At 46.2% G+C, this 23553-nt stretch overlaps 1 protein-coding gene across 1 annotated transcript in view; it reads left to right on the forward strand.

The window, feature by feature from the left end:
- The window catches only part of LOC310856076 (uncharacterized protein), a gene marked incomplete at its 5' end in the record, with an annotated part of 38196 nt that extends 17801 nt beyond the window's left edge, over window positions 1-20395 (forward strand). Inside the window, 7 exons of the mRNA XM_083761293.1 lie at window positions 1005-1323; window positions 3150-3347; window positions 11636-11873; window positions 13319-13516; window positions 15253-15368; window positions 16166-16292; window positions 16988-20395. Coding sequence (XP_083617419.1) covers window positions 1005-1323; window positions 3150-3347; window positions 11636-11873; window positions 13319-13516; window positions 15253-15368; window positions 16166-16292; window positions 16988-18240 — 2449 coding nt within the window. The 3' untranslated portion in view covers window positions 18241-20395. The remainder of the gene's footprint in view (window positions 1-1004; window positions 1324-3149; window positions 3348-11635; window positions 11874-13318; window positions 13517-15252; window positions 15369-16165; window positions 16293-16987) is intronic.
- Between the last annotated feature and the right edge of the window lie 3158 nt (window positions 20396-23553).

Here is a 23553-nt window from a genome sequence, read left to right on the forward strand (position 1 = left end):
GGCAAATCCCATTGACATATATGGGTTTTGCAGTAAGTGATGTCACTGCCGGCAAATCAGAGCACCTGTTTGAGCCAGAAAACCCCAGATCACAGAAAATCTACTGAATGTTAAAAGTTCATGTTTTTTGGGTGCAATTGAGATTAGAAAACCTAAAAAAAACAAGAACAATTCCAAAACCTTTTTTTTAATGTAACAATCCCTTTAACAAAGCCCTGTGTATCCGATCTGATGCTGCTCAGCCTCTACACGGAGAGTACATCCTTCTCCCATCCGGCCGTCGCTTGCGAGCCTCTTATTGGGCCACAAAAAAACAGGCACAAACATTCCTTTGTCCCTGTCTCTCTATTCACACACTGAATGCTGCCGTGGGTATAGATCGAGGATATAACCTTATGATGAGCACTTTCACTTTTTTTTTTTTTTTTAAGATATTTTTTTGTGGCTTACGCCTTTATTGATTTTTTTTAAGGGATAGAAAGTAGGCTGACAGGAAACGGGAGAGAGATGGGGGGATGACATGCGGTAAAGGCCGTGTCGGGTCCGGGAGTCGAACCCGCGGCACACCGCGACTGGATCACCAGTCCGGTGCCCAGACCGTTACGCTACGGCCTGGGCCAGCACTTTCACTTTTTACTGTATTATCTGGTGCCTAATGTCTATGCACACGCACTTTTATGACCTATCGCATAGCACTTTAAACGCCTGCACTGTAATGGTCGTGTGCACCTTTGTACTCTGGTATCCGCTGTGTGAACTGTTTGTTTGTTTGTACTGTTTCATTCATTGTTTAATTAATTATCAGACCAGTGTGAGTCCAGCGGAAACCTCGTATGAATCTGATCTCAGGTCAGAATGGGTTAATGGTTGTGTGCACCTTTGTACTCTGGTATTTTCTTTGTACTGTTTCATTCATTGTTTAATGTACTGTCTATGCTGCAACCCGATTTGCCCTTCGTCGGGGACACTAAATAAAGTTGAACCTTGAACCTTTGAACCCCCAGCACCTTCCGGGACGAGCCCATGCTGTTCGGCCACCTCCTGAGGGCGCACAACTCGTCGGCGCACTACATGAAGCAGATGCGTCTCCCGGCGCGGTGCGGCAGGCCGGGCCCGGGGGGCGGGGCCGACGGCGGCGCCGGCGCCGCCCCCCTCCCCCTCCTCCCCCACACCAAGCTGGTCACCCTGAGCAGCGCGGCCGGCGCGGTGAAGGGGAAGTGGCGGCCCGACGCCGCCAGCAGCAGAACCTACACGTGTCCCGAGTGCGGAAAGACCTTCCGCCATCGCTCCGTGCTGGAGCTGCACATGCGCATCCACTCCAAGGTAACGAGGCGTGTGTGTGTGTGTGTGTGTGTGTGTGTGTGTGTGTGTGTGTGTGTGTGTGTGTGTGTGTGCTTTCCACAATCACAGTAATCCTTATTCCTTAATCATATTCCATCATATTCAATTGCTTTTTGGAGAGAACGGAGACGGTCTCCAGTCACTTTAGACTCAAGCACTGCAGAGGGGGGGGGAGGCGTCTGTGTGTGTGGGGGGGGGGATGTGTGAGGGGGGGGGGGGGGGGGTGTGGGGAGGGGGGTGCCTGTGTCAAGCTGATGGCAATTTTGTTCCTGCGTTCATTTTTTGGTTTATGACAAGAATTTCCCTTTCATCTGCTTATCAAATAGTCGATCCATAACTCATTCTGACCTGAGATCAGATTCTGAATAGCAGACCTACAAGCTCGTAGCGCGCCACTCGGTGGCGCGCTATGAGCTTGTAGATCTGCTATTTTTCAATAGCTAAAGCATAACATGATGGTAACACCAAAATGGGTTCCCGTTCAGAATGGGATAAGGTTATCATAAACTATCAATGAATGAATGAATGAATGAATGAATGGGCAATTTGCAGGACAAGCTGTACCGCTGCGAAGAGTTAATTTATATAAACCCATTTAGGCCATATTTGGCCGTCTCCATATATGGAGATCACGACACTGACCTCATCAAAACCCTGGATATATAGCCATACATGGAGAGGACTTGGATCTGCATAATATGGAGCCGGCCAGCAACTCTACATCAGACCTCAAACCCTTAGGTCTCCATATATGGAGCTTCTGACCTTCCATCTGACATTCCATATGTTGATCCTTCCCCATCCATCCTTCCTCTTTTGATGTCTCCCTTTTGACTGATACCTGTCCGTTTAACCCATCTTGGGCGGGAACCCCTTTTGCTGTTAGCATTATGCTATGCTTTAGCTATTGAAAAATAGCAGATCTACAAGCTCGTAGAGCTTGTAGGTCTGCTATTTTTGTATAATCGAAGATGCATGCCGTAGTTTGCTACCAAACAGACATTTGCAGCACAAGGGCTGCCAAAGTAGGCTATCTTTTGTTGTTTTTCTTGTTTTATAACCCGCATTTTAATCAAATATTCTACGCTGCCGAGATTGTTTTATTACCTTTTAGAGCATACGCTGAATTATTTGGGCTTTTGATCCGGCGAAAAAAGGTTCCTCGGTTTGTTATGAACCGATCGCACCACCCGCCATCTTGGTGCGCCGCGAGACGGCCCCCACAAGACCCGCCTCCATGAGGCGTTGTACCCCGTCCATTTGCATTGGCCTCAATTTCCCAGAAGCCCTAGCAGCAGCCCACACAGCATGTGTTGATTTCCCGGTTTCGTTGTCATAACATGAAGGTCTCACTACCAGCTCCGCGGCAAAGGCGGAGTTTCTTTTTAATTATTACAATACAGCGGATTAAACACATAAAACAAAAGGCGGGGATGTGTCGTAGTAGGCGCCATCGAACCCTGGATTAAACAATTAATCATGAAAAAATGGCACAAGTTTATTCTACTCAGTCTGTGTCTCATAGGAGGGCTGTGGGCTGTTTAGAAACCGTCTTCCAGTGACATCATCATTAGGCAGATTTTTTTTTTTAACAAGATTCTTTAACAAAAATATTTAGATTTTCATTATCGTGAGAACATTTTCACATTGCAACTTTTCAGGACTAGAAAGCCTGCCGTTTCTATTAGCTTGTATTCCCCATCGATGCTGTCACTGGAAGACGGTTTCTCTGAACCGTGAACCTGAAGCGGTTTCTGAAGGTTGAAAAAGTGGTGAAGTGGTCCTTTAACTGACTGGATCCTTTGCAGGACAAACCGTACCGCTGCAAAGAGTGCGGGAAGAGCTTCCGCTTCAGCAGCTACCTGCAGCAGCACCTCATCATACACACGGGGGAGAAACCCTACAAATGTCCCGACTGCGGCAAGGACTTCGCCTTCCTGCAGAACATGAGGACGCACCAGAAGCTGCACCTGGAGAAACCCTACCGCTGCACCAGCTGCCGCAAGGTTCACCTCAATGCGTCTTAAAGGGGGCGGTTTCTCGTAGGATGGGGCCTGTGGGCAGTTCAGAACCCGCCTGTGGGCAGTACAGAACCCGGTCAGTTCAGAACCCGCCTGTGGGCAGTTCAGAACCCGCCTGTGGGCAGTACAGAACCCGGTCAGTTCAGAACCCGCCTGTGGGCAGTTCAGAACCCGCCTGTGGGCAGTTCAGAACCCGGTCAGTTCAGAACCCGCCTGTGGGCAGTTCAGAACCCGCCTGTGGGCAGTTCAGAACCCGCCTGTGGGCAGTTCAGAACCCGCCTGTGGGCAGTTCAGAACCCGGTCAGTTCAGAACCCACCTGTGGGCAGTTCAGAACCCGCCTGTGGGCAGTTCAGAACCCGCCTGTGGGCAGTTCAGAACCCGCCTGTGGGCAGTACAGAACCCGGTCAGTTCAGAACCCGCCTGTGGGCAGTTCAGAACCCGCCTGTGGGCAGTTCAGAACCCGCCTGTGGGCAGTTCAGAACCCGCCTGTGGGCAGTTCAGAACCCGGTCAGTTCAGAACCCGCCTGTGGGCAGTTCAGAACCCGCCTGTGGGCAGTTCAGAAACCGCCTGTGGGCAGTTCAGAACCCGCCTGTGGGCAGTTCAGAACCCGCCTGTGGGCAGTTCAGAACCCGCCTGTGGTCAGTTCAGAAACCGCCTGTGGGCAGTTCAGAACCCGCCTGTGGGCAGTTCAGAACCCGCCTGTGGGCAGTTCAGAACCCGCCTGTGGGCAGTTCAGAACCCGCCTGTGGGCAGTTCAGAACCCGCCTGTGGGCAGTTCAGAAACCGCCTGTGGGCAGTTCAGAAACCGCCTGTGGGCAGTTCAGAACCCGGTCAGTTCAGAACCCGCCTGTGGGCAGTTCAGAACCCGCCTGTGGGCAGTTCAGAACCCGCCTGTGGTCAGTTCAGAACCCGTTCCCCCACTGACGATCATCGATGGGTTATCCCAGCTAATAGAAGCTGAACGGTTGCAATACGATAATGGACGCCATCGTTCTCACGATAATAAAAAAACTTGTTTTCTTTCTATATACAGCTTTTTGCCTTAACTCGTGTCTCATTTGCCATTGACAATGAAAGGAGAATTTACGTCGTATATTAGGGCATTAAGCAACTAGTCGACTAGTTTACTAGTCCAGTAAATCCACTAGTCTACCTTGTTGGTACTAGTTAATGTTGCGCAACATTGCACTGCTCACTTCACAGGGGTGTGATTTTCATTATTATTACAGTAGAAGTATTTTTCTTATGAAAGCAGAGAGTCTTCTGTTTCATACGGTATATAGTATGTACATTTCGCTATAGGCCTTATTTTGTGAATAATAGTTCTTCTGGTCCATGCATTTTCTGAAATCCTCTCTGGTGGGCGCAAGCTGCATTCAATAGCCAATTACTGACAAACTATACATGGGACCATGTGTATTTGTTTTCCTCCTAAAAGTAGACATTCAGGGCTTTCATTCAGTGTGTAGTATGTATATGATATTATTTGTGTTCATTTTTATATCTGTCTGTCAATGTCTGTCAACTTCAACCTTCCATATCTCTGCTGTTTTTTCAAAAGAGCAGCGTGCAGTGAAAAGCAGGTTTTAGAAAAAGGTCAATATCTCCAGAATGGAAGATGGTAGAATCATAATTTTTTTTTTAAATTGAAGTGGACTAGTTTGGCTTCCTTTTGATTTATGCGGTGTGATTCTCGCTATAAGAGGCCCCTCGCTGTGGGCCCCGAAAAAGTTCAGAAGTCCCAATGTTAATCGCTCAGCACCACCAAGCCTGAGCAAATAGAAAACTCTAGCAATCAATGTGTTAAAAATAGCAGATCTACAAGCTCATATCGCGCCACCGAGTGGCGCGATACGAGCTTGTAGGTCTGCCATTTTTTTTTAATCGAAGAGCGACTGACATTTCTAGAATCTGATCTCAGGTCAGAATGGGTTAATCAGACCAGTGTGTGTCCGGCAGAAAACCTCGTATGAATCTGATCTCAGGTCAGAATGGGTTAAACACCTCCCTAATGATGATGTCACTGGAAGCCGGGTCTCTGAACTGCCCACAGCCCTCCTATGAGACACAGACTGAGTAGAAAATAATTGTGCCATTTTTATAATGAACATTAGTGAGGACCAATTATATGAAGATAGGTTGAAAAATGGTGAAGTGGTCCTTTAACTTGCACCCCCCCCCCCCTACCTCCATGACTTCCTGCAACTGCTGCACAATTCATAAAAAATTTAATATATAAAAAAAAAGATTGCAATCTAGATTCAGACACTTCTACATTTGAGGAAGACTAGTTAGCTGTCCAATTCATTTGAGTTACTCTTATGCTTTTGCTACAAGAGAGAGACTTTTAAGAGAGGTTTAAGTTAAAGGACAACTTTAGTTTTTTCCAAGCAAGGTTCATGTTTTAGGATGTCATTAGAGAAACTAAAAGGTAAGTGTTCATTTTCTTTCATTTGCTGCTTTCTTTTGTTTTGGGTATTTTAGCAGTTTTTGACAGGGGGGGGCGGGGGCATTCGAGCATGGGGCTAAGTATGTATTTCTTTTACAAAGTATTATGGCGATTTATATTTGTATTATTTACTATAGTCCTAATAAACCCCAAGAAATTACATCTGACCACATTAGATAACAGGATCTATTGAATGTGTCAAACTGACATATTGAGCCTATACACACAGTATAAGCCTTCCCCCAGTAGGTAGATCACATTCAGTAGATCCTGTGATCTTCTGTGTCCAGATGTAATTTCCTGGGGTATATTAGGACTATAGTAAATAATACAAAAATAAATCACCATAAAATGCTGTAAAAAAATACATATTTAGCCCCATGCTCGAATGCCCCCGCCCCCCTGTCAAAAACGGCTAAAATCCCTAAAACGAAAGAAAGCATCAAATGAAAGAAAAATGAACACTCATCTTTTACTTTCTCTAATAACAACCTAAAACATGAACCTTGGTTGAAAAAAAACTAAAGTTGTCCTTTAAGCACTTTGATGTTGTCTGTTTAAAGCCACAGTAGTTATGGCTCAAAGGTGCCACATTTTTTAATGTAGTAATTAATGTTCAGCAACTACAGACTATAAAGACAATAAATACTTTTCATGGAGAAAAAGAAAAACGAGAATCGTGATCTCAATTCTTGAGGAGGAAAAAATCGAGATTCACATTTGAGCAGGTATGGTGCAGCACTCCTGCCTGCCCAGATATGTTCCAAACTGCCCCCCCCCCCTCCACTGCTGGCCTGCCAGTGTTGTTTTCGTCGACTAAAACTAAGATGAAAAATGTTCGTCGACTACCTTTTTCCACTGACGAAAACTAAATGGAAACTATGCTATGGTGACTAAAACTAAGACTAAATATATTGACAATTTCGTCAACAAATAAAAACTAGACTAAAATGTTAGGAAGGGACTAGTGGGACAAGATATCCAGTATAAGTAATTTTACACTTAGTTGCATGCTGAAAATAGCCGATCTACAAGCTCACAACGCATCGTAGATCGGCTATTTTCAAGTGTAAAAACAGTCATTACGACGGCATCAAGGCCCGCCAAAATACATTTTAGTCGACTAAATCACCTGTAGATTTAGTCGACTACAATCTCATGACATTTAGTCGACTAAAACTAGACTAACAATAAAACATTCCGGGTGACTAAAATGTGACTAAAACTAAATGAAAACTATTCAAAAGACAAAGACTAAAACTAAAATAGAAATTTGATGCCAAAAACAACACTGCTGGCCTGCTCCATGTGCCTAAAACAAATGGCAACTTAAGACACACGGCGATGCAGCTTTCTGCTTCTAGGGGCTGACGGCGTGGAAGTGGAACAAACTCCCACTGTACCTTCGACAGGCAGCCTGTCTACATTTTTTAACCCATTCTGGGCAGGAAGTGGAACCCCTTTTAGTGGTTTAACCATTATGTTATGTTATGTTGATCTAGAGCAGACGTAGAATACGCACATCGACAGGCTGGGTGCTGGGCTAAAAGAAACTTAAGTGAATTGGATGGAGCCCGCACACCATAGGTACTAGCAAGACGTTCTTTATTTAAATAAAGAACGTCTTGCTAGTACCTATGGTGTGCGGGCTCCATCCAATTCACTTATGTTATGTTGATCTACAAGCTCATAGCGTGGCACAGAGTGCCGCGCTATGAGCTTGTAGATCTGCTATGTTTTTTAAATCGTGAAAATGTGGCACAAATCTTTGAATATACAGTCAGTCCGGAAAGTATTCAGAACGCTTCACTTTTCCCACATTCTTTTATGTTACAGCCCTATTGATAATAGGAATAAATTCATTTTTTCCTCAGAATTCTACACAAAACACCCCATAATGACAACATGAAAGAAGTTTTGATGCGACTTTTGTAAATTTATTAAAAATAAAAATAACAAGAAATCATATGAGCATAAGTATTCATAACGTTTGCTTAATACTTTGTAGAAGCTCCTCTGGCAGCAATTACAGCCTCAAGTCTTTTTGAATAGGTTGCTACAAGTTTGGCACACCTATTCTTGGGCAGTTTGGCCCATTCTTCCTTACAGACCCTCTCAAGCTCCATCAGGTTGGATGGGGAGCGTCGGTGTACAGCCATTTTCAGATCTCTCCAGAGATGTTCGATGGGATTCAGGTCTGGGCTCTGACTGGGCCACTCAAGGACATTGACATGGTTGTTCTGAAACCACTCCTTTGATATTTTGGCTGTGTGCTTTGGGTCGTTGTCCTGCTGAAAGATGAAGCGTCGTCCTAGTCTGAGGTCAACAGCACTCTGGAACAGGTTTTCATCCAAGATGTCTCTGTACATGGCTGCATTCATCTTTCCCTCAATCCTGACTAGTCGCCCAGGTCCTGCTGATGAAAAACACCCCCACAGCATGATGCTGCCACCACCATGCTTCACTGTAGGGATGGTGTTCTCCAGGTGATGAGCGGTGCCTGGTCTCCTCCAAACACGACGCATGGAATTAATGCCAAATAGTTCAATCTTTGTCTCATCAGACCAGAGGATTTTTTTTCTCATGGTCTGAGAGTCCTCCAGGTGCCTTTTGGCAAACTCCAGTCGGGCTGCCATGTGCTTTTTAGTAAGGAGGGGCTTGCGCCTGGCCACTCTACCATACAAGCCTGATTGGTGGATTGCTGCAGAGATGGTTGTCCTTCTTGAAGTTTCTCCTCTCTCCACAGAGGAACGCTGGAGCTCTGACAGAGTGACCGTCGGGTCCTTGGTCACCTCTCTGACTAAGGCCCTTCTCCCCCGATTGCTCAGCTTAGGCGGGCGGCCAGCTCTAGGGAGATTCCTGGTGGTTCCAAACTTCTTCCATTTAAGGATGATGCAGGCCACAGTGCTCACTGGGACCTTCAAAGCAGCAGAAAGTTTTCTGTACCCTTCCCCAGATTTGTGCCTCGAAACAATCCTGTTTCGGAGGTCTGAAGACAATTCTTTTGACTTCATGTTTGGTTTGTGTTGCAACATGCACTGCCAACTGTGAGAGCTTATATAGACAGGTGTGTGTCTTTCCAAATCAAGTCCAATCAACTGAATTCACCAGGTGGACTCCGATTAAGCTGTAGAAACAACTTGAGAGAGATCAGTGGAAACAGAATGAACCAGAGCTCAATTTTGAGCTTCATGGCAAACGTTCTGAATACTTATGCACAGGTGATATTTCTAGTTTTTTATTTTTTATAAATTTACAAAAATCATAACAAAACTTCTTTCATGTTGTCATTATGGGGTATTTTGTGTAGAATTCTGAGAAAAAAAATGAATTTATTCCTATTATCAATAGGGCTGTAACATAAAATAATGTGGGAAAAGTGAAGCGTTCTGAATACTTTCCGGACTGACTGTATACTTTCAGAGCGAAGGTTTTTAACTCAAAGCTTTGCTTCTGGAGGGGGGGTCCCTGGAACAACATATTTTCAGATGGGGGTCGGCGGCCAATCGCATATATTTTTGGGGGTCCTTGACATGAAAATGTTTGATAACGACTGACATACTGTAGAAACGGATTTAGAAGACATTTGTATAATCGTCCTCAGGTCTAAATGGGTTTACCCATTCTGAACGGGAACCCCTTTTGGTGTTAGCATCATGTCATGCTTTAGCTATTGAAAAATAGCAAATCTACAAGCTCATAGCTACGAGCTTGTAGGTCTGCTATTTTTGAAAAATCAAAGAGCGACTGACATAGAAGATTTTTTTTTAGAATCTGATCTCAGGTCAGAATGAAAACTGTCAGGATGTTGAAGACATTTTTAGAATCTGATCTCAGGTCAGAATGGAAAACTGTCAGGATGTAGAAGACATTTTTAGAATCTGATCTCAGGTCAGAATGGAAAACTCAGGATGTAGAAGACATTTTTAGAATCTGATCTCAGGTCAGAATGGAAAACTGTCAGGATGTAGAAGACATTTTTAGAATCTGATCTCAGGTCAGAATGGAAAACTGTCAGGATGTAGAAGACATTTTTAGAATCTGATCTCAGGTCAGAATGGGTTAAACCGTTAAAGTAAAGACCTACGTCTGCTCTTTTAAAATCCTCCGTTATTCATGATGATTCACTGGATTGCCTTTTTCTCTGCTATTATTATTTAGATTTACGCCTTTTGCCTTTTTTCCCTTCATCGCTCTGTAATGCATTTCCTGTCGTAGGGATGCACCGACGTCTCCACGACACATTATCGGGTATTTGACCGATATTTACCGTCGACCGTTAAAGGAGAATTCCATACTGAAAGGTTTTCTTACCTTTCTTTGTAGTCGTTACGTCCCCACCAAAGAGGTCCAGGTGTTATTTTGTGCAAAAGCAGCTCCTTATTGGCTATTTCCCCTACCATAAGCTCTAAATGAATTGAATGGGAATTGAATGGGGCTATGGGGTGTTGTGCTAATTCACTTATTTCCATCGCTCAAAATTGTAAATAATATCCCAAGCGGCACACTTTACTACTTATTTCGATGGAAATAAGCGAATTAGCACAACACCCCATAGCCCCATTCAATTCCCATTCAATTCAATGCAATTCCTTTAGGGCTAATGGTAGGGGAAATAGCCAATAAGGAGCTTTTTCACACAAAAAAACACCTGGACCTCTTTGGTGGGGACGTAACGACTACAAAGAAAGGTAAGAAAGCCTTCTAGCATGGAAATTCTCCTTTAACGGTCAATATCGGTATCGGCAAATGAAACTGACGTTATCCGATATTTATCTGCTGTTGATAAGCATATATATATATATATATATATATTGCGTTGCTGGTGTGTTGGTGATCTGAAGCCTCTACCGAGCTGTCGACGTATTTCTCGTATTGAAGATGTATTTGTTTCCCCGGCAGAAGAGTGGGAAATAAAAACTAACAGAAACTAAACTAAACAGTATCGGTGTAAGATTGTTATTTTAACCCATTTTGGGGCGGGAACCCCTTTTGGTGTTTTAACCCATTCTGACCTGAGATCAGATTCATACGAGGTTTTCCACTGGACACACACTGGTCTGATGAACCCATTCTGACCTGAGATCAGATTCTAGAAATGTCAGTCGCTCTTCGATTTTTCAAAAATAGCAGACCTACAAGCTCGTATCGCGCCACTCGGTGGCGCGATACGAGCTTGTAGATCTGCTATTTTTCAATAGCTAAAGCACGGCATGATGCTAACACCAAAATGGGTGCCCGGTCAGAATGGGTTAAACATTATCTCATAATTTAGCTATTGAAAAATAGCAGATCTACAAGCTCGTAAGCGCGCCACCGAGTGGCGCGCTTACGAGCTTGTAGGTCTGCTGTTATTGAAAAATCGTAAAAACATGTGGTGCAAATCTTTGAATATAATTATATACTTTCAAAGTGAATGTTTTTAACTCGGGTCTAAATGGGTTTTAAACGTCGCTATTGGCCAATAATTCCTATATCGGTGCACCCTCCTACTGCTATACAAAACAATTAAACAAAATGATATTAACCCATTCTGAACGGGAACCCATTTTGGTGTCAGCATCATGTCATGCTTTAGCTATTGAAAAATAGCAGATCTACAAGCTCGTAGCGCGCCACCGAATGGCGCGCCACGAGCTTGTAGGTCTGCTATTTTTTGAAAAAATCGAAGAACGACTGACATTTTTTAGAATCTGATCTCAGGTCAGAATGGGGTTAATCAGACCAGTGTGTGTGTGTCCAGTGGAAACCTCGTATGAATCTGATCTCAGGTCAGAATGGGATAATAATAATAATAAATATATTTATTTTTCCCCATGAAGGGCTACACTGACGAGGAGCAGCTGCGGCAGCACATGCTGTCCCACACGGGGGAGAAGCCCCACCGCTGTCACCTGTGCGACAAGAGCTTCGCGCTGGCCTACCTGCTGCGCGACCACATGAACACGCACACGGGCGAGCGGCCGCACCGCTGCCCCGACTGCCACAAGTCCTTCTCCTGGTTCACCAGCCTGCTCGTGCACCAGAAGATCCACACGCGCAAGCAGCGCCAAGGCTACGGTACGCTAGTTTCTTTTTTTTTTTAGATATTTCTTTTGCGGCTTTAACGCCTTTTATTGGTTTTTTGAAGGGACAGACAGACAGTAGGCTGACGGGAAACGGGAGAGAGAGCTGGGGGGGGGGGGGGATGACATGCAGTAAAGGCCGTGTCGGGCTCGGGAGTCGAACCCGCGGCACACTGCGCCTGGATTACCAGTCGGGTGCCCAGACGGTTATTACGCCACCGCCTGGGTACGGTACGCTGTTATAGGACCACACGCGCAAAAGCAGCGCCAAGGCTACGGTACGCTGTTATAGGAGGAGCGGTACCGTTTCCAGAAACGCTACTTCGGGTCGGGGGCACTTGTTTCCTAAACAAGTGCTGGGTCGGGACACATTTGTGGGTCACAGACCGATTCTTGTGTGTCATGACTCGAGTAAAAATCCCATTAATTTTCCTAGATTAAAAAAATATATATAAATATTTAAAAAAATTAATAAACGTTATCAGAACAGGGATGCTGGGGATTAGACAAAAGTGAATTTTTTTTGTACTTTTAAAGCATGTTTCGATCATCGCGAAATATTTTTTTGCCACGATAATCGTGACTCCGGGGTAGACCAGCCATCATCAGACATCAAGTATTTATTTAAAGACGTTTACAACAAACACAATGTTTTGGGCCGAACAAAGAATTTGAAAAACACAACACAAAAACACAACACAAAAAGCCTTTTTCCTTCTTCTTTCTAATTATTATTACTCGAGTTGTGTCTTTAAAATAAATACTTTTTGAAAAGTCTATGAGGAAAACGGACGGGGAATTCCTTTCCGGGTCTGGAAAGGGGGCGGGACTGAAAGGGGGCGGGACTGAAAGGGGGCGGGACTGCCACGCTCTATAAATGCGGCCGTTAATCCATTTTGTGGCAATCCAGCCCGTCGTGGGCCTTAGGAAATATATATATATATATTCTTTTTTATTAGTTAAAGTACTGGTTTTACCAGTTGTATTGATTTTATTTCTGTTATTGCAGAGATTGTTTTTTATTTGCTCTATTTTCATGTCTTTAACCCATTCTGAACGGGCACCCATTTTGGTGTTAGCATCATGTTATGCTTTAGCTATTGAAAAATAGCAGATCTACAAGCTCGTAGCGCGCCACCGAGTGGCGCGCTACGAGCTTGTAGATCTGCTATTTTTGAAAAATCGAAGAACGACTGACATTTTTTAGAATCTGATCTCAGGTCAGAATGGGTTAATCAGACCAGTGTGTGTCCCAGTGGAAACCTCGTATGAATCTGATCCCAGGTCAGAATGGGTTAATAAGTTTAATACTTCACTTCACCCTACTCCTTTTCGGACATTGTTGGGAGTATTTTCTTTTTGTTTCAGTGTTTTAATGTATTTGATTTCAAATAATTCATTCATTAATTTCTGTGTAATCTTCCCGTGGTCCCGTGGTAGGTCCATACGGGTCGTATTCGTCCGGCCTGCGGATGAGAGGCCGCGGGGGGGGCAGCCCGGGGGGGAGGAGGGGCCCGGGCCGCCCGCCGCTGTCCGAGTGGTCCGGGTCAGCGGGACCCCAAGGCTCCGCGGGAGGAGAGGTCCTCGTCCCACAGCCGCCGCCGCCGTTCCAGCTGCCCTCGCTGAGGGATCATGACGGTAATTCTGACACAATAAGAATAATAATAATAATAATATATATATTTTTTTTTTAAGATATTTTTTTTGCGGCTTACGCCTTTTATTGATTTTTGAAGGGACAGACAGTAGGCTGACAGGAAACGGGAGAGAGATGGGGGGATGACATGCAGTAAAGGCCGTGTCGGGTCCGGGAGTCGAACCCGCGGCACACTGCGACTGGATTACCAGTCCGGTGCCCAGACCGTTACGCTACGGCCTGGGCCTTAATAATAATTCTGAAGGTAGGCCTGGCGCTAATTCTGACACAATAATAATAATAATAATAATTCTGAAGGCGCTAATTCTGACACCAGAATCGTCTAATCGCAATTATGTCGAAACATTTTCAAACTAAAAGCTGAAAATAGAGGGTATGCGTGTGACATCATCATCCTACCAGGACGTTATGCGGGAACGCCTACTGAGTGGCAAAGAACTACTTCCTGGCCTCGACAGCCCAGACATCCACAATAGACTGTAAAGAATATGGACAAAGCGTTCCCCGGGTCTAACATGAACGTAAAATGAAGCCTGTCAGTCCTTGTATTGTGAATCGCCATCTTTCTAGATCCGTTTTTTGGGCCCAGCTGGCCATTGGCTGGCCCAGACAACGAGGCGGGACTTCCCCCCCCTTCTTCTCCGTTGGTTTTTATTTTGACTCGAGTGGGAGGGGAATCCCGATCATAGACTGTAACGGTAGCCACGCCCCTCAGAACATACTCGACTTTATGGTCATTTCTTTTAATAAATTATTTTCCAAAAAGAATATTATGACATTAAAAATGAGACTTTAAACTAGTGACTGGAAGCAGAAAGTATTCATGACCATGTTTATTAAGGTAATACAGTCTAGGTGAAGTTGGGCCCAAATACATGGACTTCTATGGGGCTATGGGTTTTTTGGGCCCAATGACAGCGCCACAACAGGCCATTATATGTGGCTTCACAAAATATCTGTCTGTCTGTCTTGTATCCAATGAGAAAAGTCCTATCTGATTGACAGTCCATACATCCAACAGAAAAGTCCTATCTGATTGACAGTCCATACATCCAACAGAAAAGTCCTATCTGATTGACAGCCCATACATCCACACAGAAAAGTCCTATCTGATTGACAGCCCATACATCCACACAGAAAAGTCCTATCTGATTGACAGCCCATACATCCACACAGAAAAGTCCTATCTGATTGACAGCCCATACATCCACACAGAAAAGTCCTATCTGATTGACAGCCCATACATCCACACAGAAAAGTCCTATCTGATTGACAGCCCCATACATCCACACAGTAAAGTCCTATCTGATTGACAGCCCATACATCCACACAGAAAAGTCCTATCTGATTGACAGCCCATACATCCACACAGAAAAGTCCTATCTGATTGACAGCCCATACATCCACACAGAAAGGTCCTATCTGATTGACTCAGATGCATGCACATACCCTGAGTCCATAGCAGATCTACAAGCTTACAATGCGTGATGCATTGTAAGCTTGTAGATCATCTATTTCCGCTAATTTATAACGTATACAAATAATGAACAAGTCAGTCATTTCTTCGTTATTAGTCAATTATCTGCTCTGCCCTGTGGCTTTTTTGATTACCAGGCAAACGTATGTGTAAATGTATTCTTTATTCATATGATCAACAATAAATTGTTGATGTTTGTGTGACAACTAACCGTCATCTTCACATCTGTAATGGTGACAGGCCGTCACGAGTGGCAGAACCAGCAGCATCCATCCATGTTCCCGCCGGGTCAGGCCGTGTTCTCCCCGGGTCAGATGGAGCCAGCCATGTTCCCCCCGGCGCCGGTCCAGTGGAAGGTGATTTGGTTTGGATTTGATTTGATTTGATTTGATTTGATTTAGCACAGTATATAAATAAATCAATACAAAGGAAAACCGCTAAATATATGAAATGTTCTTCTATAACATATGTGGGCACATGTGGCCCCCACCATCACTTAAAGGAGTGAGAGAGTGTGGAACTATAGTGGCCATCTGGAGTGAGATAGTGTGGAACTATAGTGGTCCTCTGGAGTGAGTGAGTGTGGAACTATAGTGGCCCTCTGGAGTGAGTGAGTGTGGAACTATAGTGGCCCTCTGGAGTGAGTGTGGAACTATAGTGGCCCTCTGGAGTGAGAGAGTGAGTGAGTGTGGAACTATAGTGGCCCTCTGGAGTGAGTGTGGAACTATAGTGGCCCTCTGGAGTGAGAGAGTGAGTGAGTGTGGAACTATAGTGGCCCTCTGGAGTGAGTGAGTGAGTGTGGAACTATAGTGGCCCTCTGGAGTGAGTGAGTGAGTGAGTGTGGAACTATAGTGGCCCTCTGGAGTGAGTGAGTGAGTGAGTGAGTGTGGAACTATAGTGGCCCTCTGGAGTGAGTGAGTGAGTGAGTGAGTGTGGAACTATAGTGGCCCTCTGGAGTGAGTGAGTGAGTGTGGAACTATAGTGGCCCTCTGGAGTGAGTGAGTGAGTGAGTGTGGAACTATAGTGGCCCTCTGGAGTGAGTGAGTGTGGAACTATAGTGGCCCTCTGGAGTGAGTGAGAGAGTGAGTGTGGAACTATAGTGTCCCTCTCCACTCTCAAAGGTGAGGAAGTGATGACAGAACTTTCTCAACAGAGTCAAACCAACGCAGCGGCGCCCTCCGGTGGCCCTCTGGAGCCACCGCAGCATCAGAGGAGAGCAGACTGGATGACCCACCCTGACCACAGTCTGGAGGACACACACACTAAAGACAACGCTACAGGTGTGTAGCAATACCACGCACACACACACACACACACACACACACACACACACACACACACACACACACACACACACACACACACACACACACACACATACACATTCCCCCCCTTTTCCCCCTCACTGTATATGTTTCTTTTCCCTTTTTGCTTCCTTTATGATGAATTCCTGTTCTGTTCTTTAACTACATAGAAGTGTCTATTTGTTCGTCTCTAAATGTTTTGATGAATTGAACATGGTGGACCCTGTTGTAAACAAGTGTAATGCTTAATTGGGTCGTCCACTCACAGTTAACAGTCTTTGTATTGAGTTTGTGCTTGAGATGTGTACTGTAATTCTGTCATTCTTTCAATCAATCAATCAAAAACGCTAAAGACAATGCTACAGGTGTGTAGCAATAACACATACACACACACACACACACACACACACACACACACACACACACACACACACACTCTTTTCGATGGTGTTACTATATTATTATAACGCTCTTAAAGGACCACTTCACCACTTTTCAACCTACACAATTCTTTCATGATTATTAGTGAGTACCTATTATATGAAGATAGGTTGAAAAGTGGTGAAGTGGTCCTTTAAGTACATTTTTAATTCCCTGACTTTCACTCTGTAACCAAGAGTACTTTATTCCCCCCCCCCCCCCCGCCACTAACATGTCCCCGCCCCCTCCAGGTGCGCTGAAGAGACGCAGCCCCTCCCCCCCTCCTCCTCCTCCTCCTCCCCCTCCTCCGGTGAGCGACGCTCCCGCCTCCCCGCCACCGCACGACTTCCCCGCCTCCCCGCCCTACATGGACGGAGGAGGAGGAGGGGGAGGGGGGGCGGCGCTCTGGAGCCTCAGACCCGCCCACATGGCGCCCGGCGGCCAGGACCTTCACCTCCCCAACCGGTCGAGCGCCGCGGCCGCGTCGGCGCCCAAGCAGCCCACAAGCTCCTCCTCCTCCTCCTCCTCGTCCTCCGCTGGCCCTCAGAAGGACGACGGCGGCGGCGGCGGCGGCGCTTTGGGCGACCTGAGGAAGCCTCAGACGGTACCGCCGGCCGACAAGCCGCCGTGGAACGGGTTGGAGCCGCAGAAACCCGACCCGGCCGTCGCCTCGTCCTCGTCTGCTCCGGCAGCGCAGCTAGATCAAAGCGGTTCGGCCGCCGAGCCCCCTCCTCCTCCTCCTCCCCCTCCCCCTCCTCCTCCAGGATTGGTCGCCACCTCCAGCCACCCGCCGGCGTGGGACTTCCGTTCCGTTCCGACGACGCTGGCGGGGCTCGGCGCTCCGGACTTCCGGCCTCCTCCTCCTCCTCCGGGCTGGATCAGCACCGCTCCGACGGTGCCGTTCTCCGTCCAGTACGACCTGCAGCCGCCGCGCTTCCCCGGCGTAGGAGGAGGAGCCGGCGCCGTGTGGGGGTTCCAGGCGGCGGCGCCGAGGCCCCCCCTCCCCCATCAGAGCCTCACGGTGGCGGAGCAGCTTCAGCACCAGCGCCAGGTGCTCCAACCGATGGTAACGGGCGCTCCGATCCTCCTCAACCAGCCGTCTCCCTTCTTCTCGCATTCGCTCGCTCCGCCGCTGCCCCCTCCTCCTCCTCCTCTCGCTGCTTTGCCTGGCTCCTCCTCCTCTTCCTCCTCCTCCTCCTCCTCTTCGCACCCTCTTCATCCTGTGGCGGTCGGCGGCGGCGGGGCTCTGGTGCGACACCCACACGCAAATATATTTTTCGCACCGCAGGCGATCCACATGCACCCCGGCCCCCCCCACCACCTCCACCACCTCCACCACCACCAGACCCTGTCCCTAGGAGGAGGAGGGGGAGGAGGAGGAGGGGGGGTCCGGCTGCCCTTCGCCCCCGAGCGGCTGCTCCAGTGCATGATCTGCGGCGGCTCGCTGCCCAGCGAGCTGGACCTACAGGTCCACTACCTTCACCACGCCCAGGGGAAGATCTGACCTCTACCGTCACCACGCCCAGGGGAAGATCTGACCTCTACCGTCACCACGCCCAGGGGAAGATCTGACCTCTACCGTCACCACGCCCAGGGGAAGATCTGACCTCTTCTGTCACCACGCCCAGGGGAAGATCTGACCTCTACCGTCACCACGCCCAGGGGAAGATCTGACCTCTACTGTCACCACGCCCAGGGGAAGATCTGACCTCTACTGTCACCACGCCCAGGGGAAGATCTGACCTCTTCTGTCACCACGCCCAGGGGAAGATCTGACCTCTTCTGTCACCACGCCCAGGGGAAGATCTGACCTCCCACCTCCAGGCAAGGAAGCTCTGAGAAGTAAGTGAAGTGGTCACGTGACTGGACTGCGCCATGACACTTTCATGGACACTTTCATGGGAGCCAAACTACCCGGAAGTTTGGCAGAATGCATTGGAGTCAATGAGAGCTCAGTAACCAGCTCATGAACAAACATTATTTATGAACAATTGAGACCTTTTGTAAAGTAATCACTTCTGGAAAATAACAGAAGACATGTAACACATTATTGTCTGCTGTGTTGTTATTCGATGTGTACACTGTGTAATTTTTATAGAGGTACGGTATCTCTATAAAATTATAGATACCATAAAGTACAAGTATTAAGGCCGTGCCATATTGAGAGAATAACCATCTATTTTGCACCATTTAGAGTAAAATAGTATCGCGAGACTTCCCACCGTTTCTTGTCTGGCAGCCAAATATCGCGATACTTCGTAGCCAGAAACGATACCTGCTGCTGTTTAGATCCTCAGATAAAATTATATACTGTGCACTCGAAAAGTAAGTGATTAGAAAACAACCTGTGATATGTCTTCTGTTATTTTCCAGAAGTGATTACTTTACAAAAGGTCTCAATTGTTCATGAATGTTTGTTATGAGCTGCTCCAGCCCGGCTCCATTCACTGCCATGTATTCTTTGCACTTCCTGTGTGAGTTTGGCTCCCATGAAAGTGTCCATGAAAGTGTGATGGCGCAGCCCAGGCACGTGACCACTTCCCTTCCTTCTCAGAGCTTCCTTGCCTCCAGGTGCGCCTTCCTCTCCTCTCCTCTCCTCTCCTCTCCTCTCCTCTCCTCTCCTCTCCTCTCCTCTCCTCTCCTCTCCTCTCCTCTCCTCTCCTCTCCTCTCCTCTCCTCTCCTCTCCTCTCCTCTCCTGCCCTCTCCTCTCCTCTCCTGTGTGACCAAGACGAGTTCATCCAAACGGTTCTCTGTTTTCAGCGTCATCTTGTTTGGATGTGTTTTCTCTTCATGTACAGAATCAGTATATTATGTGTTCCTTCCTACAGTTCCCATAGGCTGAATGTGTGCTGTCTCTGTGTTAAAGAGTTTTCTGTTCCCATAGGCTGAATGTGTGCTGTCTCTGTGTTAAAGAGTATTTTGTTCCCATAGGCTGAATGTGACTTTTCTGTTCCCATAGGCTGAATGTGTGCTGTCTCTGTGTTAAAGAGTTTTCTGTTCACATAGGCTGCATGTGTGCTGTCTCTGTGTTCAAGAGTTTTCTGTTCCCATAGGCTGCATGTGTGCTGTCTCTGTGTTAAAGAGTTTTCTGTTCACATAGGCTGCATGTGTGCTGTCTCTGTGTTCAAGAGTTTTCTGTTCCCATAGGCTGCATGTGTGCTGTCTCTGTGTTAAAGACTTTTCTGTTCCCATAGGCTGAATGTGTGCTGTCTCTGTGTTAAAGAGTTTTCTGCGTTTCAAAATGTCGGGTCCTGTTGTCGTATACCACAGAAGACACGCTTGTCAAAAGAATGGATTTTGTAATAAATGACACTTTTATTTAGTTTTTAGTTTTGTCCTTACTCTAGTAATAAACAAACTATTAAGGCCGTGCCATATTGAGAATAACCATCTATTTTGCACCATTTAGAGTAAAATAAACTCATTACCAGCAATGTGTGCCTGCTAGCGAGGTTCATGCACACGTTGCGGGTTTCAAATGGAATCCTTGTGTCGTTATTGTCGTGTTCTGTGTGTGTGTGTGTGTAGGCCTACCGGACAGGTGAAGGGATACAGGGTGTTATTGTCATGTTCTGTGTGCGTGTAGGCCTACCGGGCAGGTGAAGGGATACAGCGTGTTATTGTCATGTTCTGTGTGCGTGTAGGCCTACCGGACAGGTGAAGGGATACAGGGTGTTATTGTCATGTTCTGTGTGCGAGTAGGCCTACCGGGCAGGTGAAGGGATACAGCGTGTTATTGTCATGTTCTGTGTGCGAGTAGGCCTACCGGGCAGGTGAAGGGATACAGCGTGTTATTGTCATGTTCTGTGTGCGTGTAGGCCTACCGGACAGGTGAAGGGATACAGCGTGTTATTGTCATGTTCTGTGTGCGTGTAGGCCTACCGGACAGGTGAAGGGATACAGGGTGTTATTGTCATGTTCTGTGTGCGTGTAGGTCTACCGGGCAGGTGAAGGGATACAGCGTGTTATTGTCATGTTCTGTGTGCGAGTAGGCCTACCGGGCAGGTGAAGGGATACAGCGTGTTATTGTCATGTTCTGTGTGCGTGTAGGCCTACCGGACAGGTGAAGGGATACAGGGTGTTATTGTCATGTTCTGTGTGCGTGTAGGTCTACCGGGCAGGTGAAGGGATACAGCGTGTTATTGTCATGTTCTGTGTGCGAGTAGGCCTACCGGGCAGGTGAAGGGATGATGATATGATATAATACTTTATTGTCAGTTCACACTGTAATTTGTCTTGCGACACAGCAGCCAAGTATGCAGAAACACATATACAAAACACAAAGAACAAGACAATTTACATACATAAAGACATGAGCAATATCCACCGCTTAGATTACCCTGTGGCTACTACAACTCCTGATTAAGCCTCAAGGTCGACTGGTGGACAAAGGACCTCTTTAGTCTGACCTTATTGTATGCTGGTACACCATATCTCCTTCCTGAAGGTAGCAGGATACAGGGGGTTTGGCAATGTTGGCTATAGAGCACCGAAGTCTGACGTCAATATCGGTAGAGGACACAAATCCACAGGTTCATGTACTTTTTATTTGCATTATAATCCCCATAGGGGTGATTTTAGATCGCCTCATAGGAACTGTGTTTGAAAAATGTATCATATATGAGTGACTGACTGTTGCAAACGATACAGAGACACCTCCCTGACAATATAACGATACAGAGACACCTCCCTGACAATATAACGATACAGAGACACCTCCCTGACAATATAACGATACAGAGACACCTCCCTGACAATATAACGATACAGAGACACCTCCCTGACAATAACGCAGAGACAGCTTGTTTATTTTTGGACCACAAGCTTATAGTAGACAATATTAAGATCACCCCATGTTATTCTCCATAGAGAAATTACTTCCGCGAACCAGGGGAATGGTCGGGATGAGCGAGTTACGTCAGGACTTCGGTGCGCTATAGCGGGTATGCACCTGGTATCATCATACCCGGAGGTTATGTGGGAAATGACTACATTCTGGCCTTGACAGCCCCATACTGTACATCCACACAGAAAACTCCTATCTGGTTGCATTAAACGACGTTAAACTAATTTTGCCACTTGTTTTATGCCATTTTCCCAACATTTTGCACAATGCGCTAAAAGTAAATAAAGTATAGATGATTTGAACATCACGAGGCCCACATTCCCTCCTTGTGTCTTGTTTATGACCATAATGGCTGGTCTTTGTAGAAACAGGTTTTATAGAAAAATACTTAACCTACTTTGGACCGTTTTTCAGGCCAAAAGACCCCCTAGCTGAGAGACATGAAGCATCATATATTATACAACATTATATTGAAATTTAACCCAAGCAGGACGGGAACCCCTTTTGGTGTTTTAACCATTATGCTATACTTTAGCTATTAGAAAAATAGCTACCATGAGCTTTGTAGATCTGCTAATTTTGAAAAGTCTTGAAAATGTGGCACAGATCTTTGAATATATATATGCTTTCAGAGCAAACGTTTTTAACTAAAATCTTTGCTTTTGGGGGGGGGGTCCCTGGAACAACATTTTCAGATGGGGGTCGGCGGCCAAATACAGATCATTCTGGGGGTCCTTGACCTGGAAAAGTTTAAGCACCACTGACATAGAAAGTAGAAACATAGGTTTTTCAGAAAACTCAGTCGTACCGAAAATGGGTTAAACTTTTTCATACATGGCTTCATAGACTTGTCAGTGTATGTTGTTGTGTGTTTTCAGGTCAACAAACAGGAGAAGGTGATAAAGGTGATATAAAACATATAGAAGATAAAGAAAAAGTCCACACACTCATAGCCACGATGCAAAGATATGTATTTAAAGAGAGGAAACCAACGTTTTGACCTCATACGGTCGTCTATAGAAGATGGTGGTCACCTTCTCACCTAAAACTGGAGTATGAATAGGCCTGTGTCTCCCTCCCATTTGGTTCCATTTGCAGTAGGGATGCACCGATCCGGCTTTTTGGCATTCGATACCGATTTGGATACATGGGGGTCCAGTATCTGCCGATACAGAGTACCGATCCGATACCCCCCACAAAGAAACGTAATAACCTATTAAGCTGTATGCCTCACTGTGTGGAGTCTGGAATCATTATTTTGTGTAAGGCAACATCAAGGCTTGACTTAAACATTACTTTCCCAACTTTGTAAAACAAAATGTAACAAACACAGATATAAATGCACTGAATTATTTATTAAATAACTGCAACAATTAGACCAGGTTAATGTGTGCGCAGGCTAGCCTGGCTGCATTCCACAGTAATACTACACTGCTGTGTCACAGAGGAGGTAGAGTTGTTTTCATACTGTAATTACACATAATTATCGGATCGGATCGGATAATGTATCGGCCACCGATCCGATACCCGATCTAGAATTTTAGCCTGGATCGGCGCCGATCTCCTATACGAGTATCGGATCGGTGCATCCCTAATTTGCAGTGCACACACTCGGGGTTAAATTAACTCGTTTTCTTTGCTGTAGATTTTGCGTCGCATGGCGTCCGTGGCCTGATGGATATTCTACCACAGGTCGTTTCGAGGAAGCAATCTGATTGGTTGAAACAGCCTTCTAGCCGTGGGTTAAACCAGCACCATTCACCACCCAATCAAAACAAAGAATTCAGCTGCTCTGTTCTCCCAGAGCGCTAGCAAACTCGGTGGCTAGGCTAGCTAGTTTCTTGGGACATTTGTGGTCGCTCTTCAGTGATGCTTGCGGAACTCGACTTCGTCTCGTTCCTGACCGCATCGCTGTCGTGGCAATAATCACGTTAACCCCTTAACACCCTCTCGTGTAATATTGCTTAATT

This window comes from Protomyctophum parallelum (genome assembly GCF_964188405.1).
Source record: "Protomyctophum parallelum genome assembly, chromosome: 3".
Taxonomy (NCBI): Eukaryota; Metazoa; Chordata; class Actinopteri; order Myctophiformes; family Myctophidae; genus Protomyctophum; species Protomyctophum parallelum.